At 43.2% G+C, this 12564-nt stretch overlaps 1 protein-coding gene across 1 annotated transcript in view; it reads left to right on the top strand.

Annotated features, from left to right (window-relative positions):
- AFAP1L1 (actin filament associated protein 1 like 1) overlaps positions 1 to 12564 on the top strand; it is an 86264-nt gene that overhangs the window by 60788 nt on the left and 12912 nt on the right. The window contains exons 6-12 of the mRNA XM_063447356.1: positions 111 to 322; positions 1583 to 1762; positions 2110 to 2190; positions 4012 to 4102; positions 4843 to 4995; positions 10831 to 11042; positions 11244 to 11389. Of these exons, the coding sequence (XP_063303426.1) occupies positions 111 to 322; positions 1583 to 1762; positions 2110 to 2190; positions 4012 to 4102; positions 4843 to 4995; positions 10831 to 11042; positions 11244 to 11389 (1075 nt within the window). The remainder of the gene's footprint in view (positions 1 to 110; positions 323 to 1582; positions 1763 to 2109; positions 2191 to 4011; positions 4103 to 4842; positions 4996 to 10830; positions 11043 to 11243; positions 11390 to 12564) is intronic.

The following is a 12564-nucleotide window of genomic DNA, read 5'->3' as shown; positions in this document are numbered from 1 at the left end:
ATAAATAATTGTTCTATACATAATAAAGCAGGAATTCCTTTATTTGTTTGTTTACTGTTGCTGTGCTCTTGTGCTGGTTTTAAACCTTGCGCTTTGCTTGGTGTTAACAGATAACGAGTCTGACGGCCTGAGCAGCTCATATGAGTCGTATGATGAGGAAGATGAAGAGAGCAAAGCTCAGCGTCTCATGCATCAGTGGCCTTCACAAGAAGCCTCTCTTCACCTTGTTCGAGACAGCAGGATCTGTGCATTCCTCCTGCGCAAAAAACGATTTGGACAGTGGGCCAAACAGCTTACACTCATCAGAGATAACAAGTTGCTGGTATGTAAGAAACATTTTACAAGCAGGCTAGGTGGTATTATTGGCCTACTTAACTTAGCCCTTCATCCTCCCAATGTCAATGAAGTGAGTGAGTTGGGCCTGCTACTGGGATAGTGAAGATGGCGCCCTATCTTTTATGCTTTCTCACTGACTTTAGCCAAATATTTGCTTATTTATGCACATTTAAGGGTGCCCTGACAATGGTGAATAAGAAATGTACCATGTACAAGTGAGTTGTAATTCCACTCAAGACTGCTGTAGATTTCTTACATGGCACTGTGGATTACATTCAATCTGTTTGTTTAACCCCTTAAATGACTTTATTGGAGTGCATTGTCATTAATGCCTTGTGTGACCCTCTTTAGTTGAATGTTTGAGGTAAAAAAAAAAATGGGCATAATCTACAAAGGAAGGAATAAGATTATTTTTTTCAATTATACAACTAAATGAAAATATTTTGAGCTGCCAGAAAGGATATCCTGAATTTACACTTATGGGTCCCATGCGATGGAAGCCATATGCAGCAACGTCGTCCAAATGCTAATCGTTGGAAACGTGGCTTCATTGTTACCTAGAATTTCCACAATAAATGAGCTTTCGTGGTCATCGGAGGTTAACCATAAAAAAGGACAAATTTTGTAAAGATAATCATAATGTAATTATTGGCTAGCAGCACTGTATTAATTGGCAAGCTTTCAAGGCTGCAAAGGCATCAGAACACTTAAGTGCCTGTGTGAGTCTGGATTTTACACCTAGTCTGGAAAGCTTACACCATAATGCATGTGGTATTTTTTAACCCAATAATTCAGCACATTATTTTGAGAATTCCTCACAGCCTTGTTATCCTTTGCTTAGAGTGGTCTGTGCTCAGGAGCCTAGCATGTATTAAAAACCCAGCACAAAAATCTATGATTTCGAATCCCCCTTTAGCCTCCAGTGCTTCCAACCGGTTTGTAATTATTTCAAGAATAACTTTAAAAACTGTTTAAAAACACTTTAGTGCACAAAATACCAGAACATGAAAAATAGTGAAATGAGAAAAAAAAAATATAACCCTATAGTGTTGGGAATACAAACCTGTAATCCTAGCGCTATAGTTTTAATCTAGCCGTTCTGGAGTAATTGATGTTTAGTAGTTAGCTGTGTGTGGTGCAGGGAGATAGAATAAAGCTTAATGCTGCCTTGTTGAATACCTGTTCATGTTTGTATATTTGTTTTAAGCATTAATCTTTTATTTATTTTTGTGTGTGCTTTTTCTAGTGTTATAAAAGCTCCAAGGACCAGCATCCTCACTTGGACATACCGCTAAAGCTGTGTAATGTGTCTTATGTAGCCAAGGATGGGCGCCGGAAGAAACACGAGCTACGTTTTACGCTCCCCAATGCAGAGGTGCTGGTTTTGGCTGTACAGAGTCGGGAGCAGGCTGAAGAATGGCTACGGGTGAGGCCCCAGGATTCGGGCATAAAACATATTCTACATATGTATAGAAGTACACTGGTTCCTTCATACATTTTATTATAAAGGCCAAAGGAAATAATTGATCTATTGGTGGCTTATATAGAGACCCCAATATCCTTAAAGTACTGAGTTGCCCTGGGTTTTAGTTAATTAACTCATAGGTACAGTTCTGGGCATGATCTACAAAAAATACTTCAATTACTTGAAAACATTTTAGTTAAAGGTTTTGCTAATTATTATGAATTAAAAGTGTTTTACTTGATATTTATGTTCCTCTGATGCATCACAGTTGTTTTTTTTTTTTTTTTGTTTGTTTTGTTTTTTAACAGGTCATCAAAGAAGCTAGCAGTCCAAACAGTGGAAGCTCTTGCGCCTCCCCAGCTCTAAGACACAAGTTGGATATGGACAAGGTGAGAATGCCTTTCTGTCATGGTTTAGTAAATAAAGCCCACAACAACCGGAGAATGTCTGAAGCGAGGTACAGACCGGGATAAGGCAGAGACGAGTTCAGGCGGGCAATAGGTCGACAACACAGATTCATAAACAGTAGACAAGACACGGTTTAGGTACCGTATATTCAGACTAGGTGCAAGGAGTAACTGATCACAGCAAGGAGCACAGAATACAGGTTGCAGGTATGAGCAGGATTAAATAGTGTCCTACCTGCCTCCTGGGTACTTCCCCTTTAAGAATCCTCGTGATTTGCGGGCACGCTTCTAGTCTAATGATTCTGCAAGATCGTTCAGTCGGGCATGAACGAGATGTGGCCGCTAGAGCACGATCCAGCATTTGGCAGCATAGAGTAGTGGAGACATGTATCAGGCCGGGCAAAAGCTTGGCACTGTCTAAGCAACAGAACTACTATTTATTAACTGAACTGTGAGATATATTAGACTTGGATATTTGTTTTGGAGTGAACTGAAATACGGCCAAATTTGGGCCAATCGGGTGTGAAGCAGAATTCCCAAATTCCAGCCCGCATTACAGAGTAACTAAAATGAATGTTCGATATTCTGAATTACGCCCGTAACCTAAAAAAACAAACTGATGGGTGAGAGACCGCAATAGGGGGGCAGTGCAAAATTAAATAGAATATAGAAAAAAAAACTCTGCTCTTCCCTCAATTGGCTACTTTTTTTTTTTCTTTCAGTTGATCTGACCAAATGGAAATAAAATCCTCCTATCCGCGTACTGCGCAATATTTAAATAACCTTGTATTGCGTACATATTTTGTAGCAGATTGGTTCAATTTTTGCACTTTTTTGATTTTATCATTTGGTTCCTAAAACGACATTTGAATGCACTGAACTGACGTCTGACTGAAGTTGGGTGTCCCGAAAAATGTTCTATCTTCAGCAAAAATTATTCGGCTTTTTGCTGAAGATAGAACATTTTTCGGAACACCTGAAATCTGGTCAGATTTGGTTGCAAATAAACAAACCTATATTACTGGTTTATTATGTCATTGTTTTAGTTAATAAATGTAACACCCTCTTCAGGACTGTGGAGTGCTGCTTTTTTATTGCAAGTGCAAGTTTTTGTTAGGAATTCTTGAATGAAAAATAACCAATAATTCATTCTTTGTAAATTATAAAAGTTGTGCAAGTAATGTTAGGTGTTTTTGTCTTGATAGACAAATGGTGCCCATGTATTTGACTCTTGTTATGAGGTTGCCACTAAAATGGATATACCAATATTTATTTACAAACTAAATTAAAAATATAAAGAGAACCAATATTTCCTATGTGAGCAGATGCTGACTCTATTTTGTAGTAAAGCAGGGGTTCCCAACCCAGTCATCAAGTACCCCCTAGCAGTCAAGGTTTTAAGGATTGCCCTGTTGTGTCTAAAGTGTATTTTTTTTTTTTCCTAAAAACACTTTAGACACAATTATCCCTAAATCCTGGACTGGTAGGGGGAACTTGAGAACTGGGTTGGGAACCACTGCACTAGACGGTGCTGTGATAAAAGGAAGAGGAAAATTTATAGTGTTCCTGACTGTGAGCAGAATTAAAGCTCACCATCAACATCCATAGGAGCAAAGCTGGCTATGAAGAGAGTAAGCAGGCATAGCTGATCAGGAAGTGTGTTCAAGCTGCCCCTCTTATTCGCCAAATAGACGCTTCCCTGGGGGTCCAGTAATCCGTAGCCAAACCCGAATAATTCCAGTATCACTAATGTAATCTGCAAGAATGCGCTTTACAGTCATTATCCTGTTTATATTTCCACAGAGGCTATCCCATGATAAGACATCTGACTCTGACAGTGCAGCAAATGGAGATAACGGCTCTCCCAGCAGTGGGAAAGAGAACAGGGAGACGGGTGAGTCATATTCACTTTGAATAATCATGTTATTAATTTTTGCATTTATTCCATTTGCAAGTCCCACTGAAATGAACACTTTTTCAGTAGCTATGGTGATCTATTAATATATTTAATCCCCACCCATGAAGCAAGAGTGGAAGTATTAATGGGGGCCCACAGGCAGGTGCCCCCTATTTTGTTAATTCCCCCAGTTACAATGAATTGGTGGTGGGTGACTTAAAGGGGACACAATAGGCACTCAGACCACTTCATATCGTATAACTGGTCTGCGTGCACTGTCCCCCTTTAGTCCTGCAATGTAAGATGTTGCCATTTAAGAGAAACTGCAGGATTTACATTGCAGGACTAAGACTGCCTCTAGTGGCTGTATACCAGACAGCCACTGGAGGCGCTTCTTGGAGTTTCACAGAGTTTGACTCCGTGAAACTATGCTGGACATACTTGCACGCTGCACGAGGAAGTCCAGGGTCAGAAAAATAGGATGGCATTGAGGCAATGCTTTCCTAGGGGGAAGGCCTAATGTACGCTCGCTGTGCGTTAGGTCGCCCCACCCCATTGGATGACGTCTGAGGAGGCAGACCACAACCCAGCGTTGTTGTAAATACAAACCCTAAAGTGTGGCTTTTATATTTATAAGTGGATGACCATGCATTGTTATTTTGTCTTTGCTTTGCTTAACTATTGTGAGAAATACATGTTTTCAAACACAAAGAAAGAACACAAATTAATTTTCACAGGGAAATGTCGAAGAAGCGGGCTTGCTGAGCTGAAAGGATCCATGAGCCGTGCCGCAGGAAAGAAAATCACTAGAATTATCAGTTTCTCTAAAAAGAAACAATCTGTGGAGGAACATCATACCTCATCCACTGAAGAAGATATCCCTTGCTGTGGTAAGTACCCAGCATTGCTTCTCTTGTATCTTGTCATTATTGGAACACCCTGTTCTAAACCAGTCCATTGTGGGCGACCATGGCAAACGCCAGTCAGATATTTACACATGTACGCATAACAAAAATAAAGCTGTCCTAAATGTGAGCATTATTTGTAGAGCACAATTCTTAAAGTAGAGCAGTGGACAGGAATGCTACCATTGTGATTACTCCCCTTTCTGAACTTGGAAGTTATTTATGAGAATCAATTGTAGGACCAAGTTATTTAATTAAAAAAATAATCCTTTTGGAATGAAAGTTTTAAAGGCTAGAAATGTGTAGAACATTTACTGAAAGCTTCTAAAGGTAGGTGTGTGTGTCAGTGATGAAGTAGGTGCACTTGAAAAACAATTAATACCTTTTTATTGCATATGAGCAAAAATTGACACTCTGTCCCGATCGACATTTTGGGCCTACCGGAGGAGGTGAGGGGGAAGGACGGCCGCCTTCCCGCCCGACTCAAAGGCCATTAAGTGCACGAAAACCACTTCCCCCCCCCCCCCCGGTCCCTGTCAGAAGGGAGACCCCACATGCCGCACCAAATGTCGGTTCCCGCCAGCCTACCAAGTAACGCGGTGGTGAGGGCCTCCAAGATGGCGGCACTGATAGAACCAGACACTCAAGACCAACGACGACCAGATCCCACCCCAGGCACCTATGACTCTGCTGGTGACCCCATCAATGCACTATTCGACCGCTTCTGGGCCAAGTGGATGAAGCGACTGCAAGCAGCGACAGTCCATCCCACGCCGCCCTCACAGGCAAAAGTCTATGGCGGGAGGAAACCGGGGCCGCCACCTCAGGGCACAAAGAAAACAAAAAAAGCGACCTCCCACAAAAGAGGCCCTCCCAGGCTGGGAGCAACCAGGGGCATACCCCACAAGCGTCGACCACACCGGCGGAAAGATGCCACCCGAAGACCCATGCAACGTAATGCAACTCACCGCCATTTCCCGACAGGGACGACCATGGGCCGTCAAGAGGGTGCTAGCTCCAACACAGTCCCGGGGCAGAGGGGACCACCCACCACCACAACGCCATACGACCCCCAGCAAGTACAAACACCCGTACCAGATAAGAGGACCGGGGGTCTACTACGACCAACGACTGCACGCAAGCAAGACGCCTGGGCCACAACAGGAGGAGAGCAACACTGCTGCTTCAAATTGCCCTACTGATCAAGCTCACCTACCAGGCCTGTACCCAAGCAGTGGAAAAGCGGCAGAGGCTCCTAAACGGTACTGTAACCTACAGGCAGGAGTTGGCTGACTGGGACACTTACCACCATAGATAAGATATCCGCCCAATCCCTCATACCTCCTATTGCCTCTGAGACTGCTTAAAACACACTGCTAATTGTGACGAAATGCCTTTTGTCACTGGGTTTATTGGTGACAAGCTGCCCTTTACCCATGGCTGTTGGAGGAGCCTGATTGCCAGCCTCTTACCTGTTGACGATGGTCCCTGGGAGATTTGGCCCTTCAGGTGCAGCATTTGGGCATATTGTATTTTATTGTGCGACTGCTGGCCCTTTAAGCACAGTGAATGGTATTTTATTGTACTGCTGCTGACCCTTTAAGAACTGTCTGGGGACCTATTGAGACTTTGGGTAACAATACCCTTTAAGACTAAGGCCCCTGGTAGGTATTACCTGTTAAAAACTCTTTTAGCAGATTGGATTTTATAAGACTGTCCCTTTAAATAATATGGAACAATTCTGCAGCTTTAAATTGGCACTTCGGATGCAGCCGAAGTAGTCGAAGTGGCCGCCATTCGACAAACGAATACGTGGCGGCGGCCATCTTTGTTCCTTCGAACGAGGTCAGCGGTGTGTGTAGCCAAATCCATAGAACTGAAATCGGCTACACATTTTACCGAACACAGCTGACCCTTACCTTCTCCTACACTTCGTTTTTCAGCTTCAGAGACTAAGTCCCGTTCGAATATTCGAACGCCCGTTCGAATGGGACTTAGTCGTTTTTCTGCATGAAATTGACCGACCGCACAGCCCAAATCTATGGAACTGTTTTGGGCAGGAAATTGTGCTTGTGGTCGGTCATAAAGGACTTCCACCTAACTTTTGATCCACTGGAGGGATTTGTCTGATTTTTGGAAGGGTTTATGTTTAAAGTGTGCTGATTCTAAATATGTAGTTTTTATGAAGATGTACGGTTTTAAAGTTATAGCACATGTATAAAAACTGTAGTTTTCCTGGCTGTAATAATTATGTTAACTGGTTATCTGAGGGGAGGGAACCTGTGGGTTGCAACCGTTATGCTATTGGCTATTTTACCCCTCCCCTGTGGGCGGTCTTATATGTGTAAGATGGAAATAAAAGCAGACTGGGTGTGCTAGCACCTCAGATCATCTTGTACCTTCATGAAGTTTTGGCTCGTGTTTGGGGGATTGGAGAACTACACTCTGGGGATTGCTATAATCACTATACTCCCCAGGGTATAATCGCTGAGCTCTGCTAAGAGCTTGTTCCTGTTCCTGTTCTCTGGAATTCGGAGAGGTCCACCTACTGAAAGCTGGACCCTGGTCTTGGGTCCAGAGTGGGTGGAGTCGGCGAGACCCCAAACAAGCTGCGGCGGTTCGTGGGGTCTGCAGTGGTTATGGTGTCAGGCAGAGTGCTTGGAGACCTCGGAAAGCACTAGGAGCATCCGTCAGCGGAGGCAGGGCCAGATTAAGAGCCCAGTGGGCCTGGTGCTGACAATTATGATAGGCCTAATTACAAAATCTTATTGACCAAAAACGCTAAAACAGTCATGCCTCCTAAGCGTCATGTATCTGATGGAGATGGTGCTGGAGGGAAACTCATATGATGCAGCTATGAGAAAACACATACACTATGCTAATCTCATGCTTTCATCTTTCAAGTAAATCCATACAATAGCAGTGTCCAGTAAAGCAGGAAGTCTGTGGATGGGGTAAAAGGGTGGGCCACTGACACAAATCACATAACCAGAACTGCCGAAAGGGGCGAACATACACAAAAAGGGCATGTCTGTGTCCCCATGTCTCCCAGTCCCTTAGTGTATGTGTCCCCATGTCCCCCAGTGTCCCCATGTCACTAGGACACTAGGGGACATTGAGAGACACTGGGAGACATGGGGAAACTGAGATACTCGGGAACACTGGGAGACCTAGGGACACTGAGACTCTTGGGGACACTGGGAGACATGGGGACACTGGGTGACTTTGAGACATGAGGGGACACTGGGAGACATGGGGCACTGAGTGCCCCATATCTACCAAGTCTCAAAGTCACCCTGTGTCCCCCAGTGTCTCCCTGTGTCCCCCAGTGTCTCCATGTCTCTCAGTGTCCCCTAGTGTCTCAGTGTCCCCTAGTGTCTCAGTGTCCCCTAGTGTTTGTATCCCCATGTCTCCCAGTGTCCCTTAGAGTCTGTGTCCCCATGTCCCCCAGTGTCCCCATGTCACTAGGACACTAGTGGACACTTAGAGACATTGGGACACTGTGAGACTTGGGGACACTGAGACAATGGGAGAGACATGGGGACACTGAGAGACTAGGACACTCTGGGACACTAGGGACACAGACACTAGGGACACTGAGAGACACTAGGGACACTGAGAGACATGGGGACACTGAGAGACATGGGGACACTGAGAGACATGGAGACACTGAGAGACATGGGGACACTGAGAGACATGGGGACACAGAGACATGGGGACACAGAGACATGGGGACACTGGGAGACACAGGGACACTAAGACACTAGGGACACTGGCTGGGAGACATGGGGACACTGAGAGACTAGGGGCCACTGGGAGACATGGGGCCACTGTGTCCCTAGTGTCTCAGGGTCCCCATATTCCCCAGTTTCCCTATGTCTCCCAGTGTCTCAATGTCTCAGTGTCCCCAAGTCTCTCACCGTCCCCATGTCTCGCAGGCTCGAACCTGCTGTTTGGACTCTGTGCAGAGATGCACCCCCGCGGATCAGTGAATAGAGAGAGGCAGGGAGAGAGATGCTGTTACTTCTTATCCCTGCCTCTCTCCACACAAGCCGTGACCCCCTACTGGCCAGTGCTGGTATTGAGACAGACATTTGTATTGCCGGTATTACTGCAATACCGGCACTGGCTAGGCAGCCTCAAATACTTGAGAAATACTTCTGAGAAATACCTGGTAACCATGAGAAATACCTGGCAACGCTAAGAGTAGTGTGTGTAAACAAAATAAAAAAAATGTAAAAAAAAAAACTTTTTTTTTTTTTTTCAATCAATGGGCCTATTCCATGGGCCTGGGCCTGGAGCTGCAGCTCCATCAGCCCCTATGTTGATCCGGCCCTGAGCGGAGGGTACCCGGTCGGTGTGCCAGGGGTTCCGTTACACTAATAATACCGTCATGCTCTACCCTTAGTCACAACACACCTAATATTTTGCGATGAGACACACCTGCTTAAATCAGGGGTAGATAGCGAAACACATGTTGGCCTCAACCGTATTGAAGTATTGTCTTATCGGCTAAGCTATAGCAATATGATCCATAACCACACATATTCAGCCTGTGCATATCACACTTGTTTATGCCTAACACAGAGTGCACACTCACGATAATGCTTTTCCTAACCCAAGCTTAACTACTATTGCAAGTTGCATATACGCTCCTTCTCCTAATAGGCTTAGCATAATTGTTATACTCATGTTTATCCCTAATATCATAAAATTGTGCATGTCTAACTTGATACTCAAAGTGTACCATGTGATGCTTGTTTGAGGATTGCCGTTGGGGTACCTCGAAATTGTATGTTTTTATTTTTTTTGCACGGCAAAAATATTAAATAATAAAAAAAAAAGATGCTGCTCGCAGCATTATTCTGTACACATTCTCTCCACTACACTTTACACTGAATTACAACGGCTGGTTGTTTTGATGTTTCCTAGCAACCGACCGCATGTACCTCGGCGCCTTCACATCACAGGGTGTCACGTGTCCCGCATGAACGTGTTCGGGTACACTTGGATTGGGAAGTCACTTTATTCTTTACTGTATATAGTGTAAATATTTTTGCTTCACTTGTTGATCTTGAGAAAGACCCAGGTTAGGGTCGAAACGTCAATCAGGACAGAGTGTCAATTTTTGCTCATATGGATTAAAAAGGTATTTGTGTTCACAAAAAAAAAACCTGAGTGCACCTACTTCATTACTGGAACTATCTACTAAACGCGGTTAGCACCAGGGTATGACATTTACTTTTTTTATATAAGAAAGGTGAGTGCCAAGCCTTTTGGATGGATACTTTACAAAAAGTAAGTTTGGCACTCTTCCCTCTGCTTGAAATTATTAGCTATTACCAGTGTGCAGACCCGCGATATGTGTATATATAGAGAAAAATCATAAAGGTGCACACCTTTAAGAAGTATAACTTAATTTATTGTGCAAATGTAACTTGGTTTATTGGTCCTGATCTTGAGAAAGACCTTTCAGAGGTCGAAACACTTGATCCTTTCAACGGTTTTTTTTTGTTTTTGTTTTTGTTTTTTTTTGCACAATAAATTTAGTTAGATTTCTTAAATCCAGGTGCAGATAGCTGGATAGTATGTATATGTCTATCTCTGCGCTGAGTCCAGATTTTCCTCTTTCCGTGTGTGTGATCCATAAATTGGGCACTTGGTCAGTGATGGTATTCTATAAAGAATAAGTGAAGTATATAAAACAAATCATAGTGTATTTTTTTTAAACTTTCCACTGTCCTTCTCTCTGTACTGTATTATAAATATTCTTCATGAGACATTTCTTCTTCACTCTTGTGCTCCTAATGTCTGCCACAGGTTACCTGAATGTATTTGTAAATCAGTGCTGGAAAGAGAGATGGTGTCGATTAAAGGGTCACACACTCTATTTCCACAAGGACCGCAATGATCTACGCACACACATTAATTCTATCGCACTGAGAGGCTGTGAGGTATCACCAGGACTTGGTCCACTGCACCCCTTTGCCTTTCGCATTCTGCGTCAGAGTCAGGACATTTCTATCCTAGAGGCAAGTATCCCAGGACTACTTATTTACAATTCTTGAATGTGAAACGTGCCTAGATAGTTTGGCAACAGCTGGTATTTTATGTATGTCCAGTTGATTTGCAAAATAAAATTTCATAGAATTATTTAATTCAGGGAAATTTAATGTTTTTGTTTTAATCTATGCATATCTCTAGAATAGTTTCTTACTCTTTGTTCTCTCTAGGCCAGTTCTTCGGAAGAAATGGGACGCTGGATTGGGCTTCTCTTGGCCCAGACTGGCTCGAAAATAAAGCCAGAAGCCTTACACTATGACTATGTGGACGTGGAGACGATAGCCAACATTGTCACAGCAGTACGCCACTCCTTCCTGTAAGTGGAGATAAAATGCAGACGCTTACTGAGTGACTAACATAATGTTAGATATAGAAGGTGTGATTGCATTGTACAATACAGACCGTACACGGACATTAAAAACCCCTACCCACAGTTCATTACACAATCTGTCTTATGAGCTCTATGTGTGTACATTACTACAGGGACTTAAAACATGTGATTGCAGTTTGTTGGGTGAGGTAGAAGTTCAACTGCTTAGAATTGATCTCTGGACAAAACAGAACCTGAAATCCTGCCATGTATAATATATGAAACTTTGTGATCAGCAAAGCTAATGTGTCAAAGTAGAAGCAAATAGTGAAAATTACACCTCACACAAAGTCGGTGGCAAGATCACAAAAGATCTCTAATAAGTAGTGTATCCTGCAGTCAATCTTTTAATTGTAATCTCTCTGATGGTTGCTATTGCCCTCAATGTAAAATAAGATCACTTGGACAGTTATAAATGTTATATGTTGGTGGTGTAGTAAATACAATATTGTGTAACATTTTATCTTAAACTTAAATACAAACCGTATTGCTATAGTGTGCCCTGTCCTAACGTACTAGCGCCCCCCCAATTCCCCCCCCCCCCCATTCATTCTTTATTTTTGGAGTGCAATGAGATATACAGGGATAGGCAATGACTTATTCCCTTCCAGAGACGAGGCTCCTTTAGTGCTAGTTCTGTTTCCTCCTCCGACATTATGGTAATGGAGGACCTAATGCCCATGCGCAGCTAGCGCCACATGCTTGAATCCATGCTTTCTTACGGGCAATTTGAAAACGTTCAACATTTTCAAGAGTAAAACTCGGTGAGCAGGGAAGGCCTCTAGAGGTGGAATTAACCCCCATAATACGTGTGCCTATAGTGTTAGAGTGTGTACCATAAGTATTTCTTTTTACAATCTCTTATTTAATTTATGTTGGAACATAGTAGATAACTTTTATTTATTTTTTATTTTTTTGTGACCTTCCAGTTGATGTGGTAAATGCAAACATTGTAAAAATTAGCAAAGCACTTGAGATGTCATCTTGCTATCAGACAGAATTGAAGGATCACTATAGTGTCAGGAAAACAAAGCCGTTTTCCTGACCCTATAGGGCCCTCAGGGTCTCCCTCCCGTGGTGTTGAAGGTTTAAAACCCCTTCAGCAGCTTACCTTTATACAG

This window comes from Pelobates fuscus, chromosome 3 (genome assembly GCF_036172605.1).
Source record: "Pelobates fuscus isolate aPelFus1 chromosome 3, aPelFus1.pri, whole genome shotgun sequence".
Classification (NCBI taxonomy): Eukaryota; Metazoa; Chordata; class Amphibia; order Anura; family Pelobatidae; genus Pelobates; species Pelobates fuscus.
Note: the sequence above shows the minus strand (reverse complement) of the source record. Positions and strands in the feature narration are given on the sequence as shown.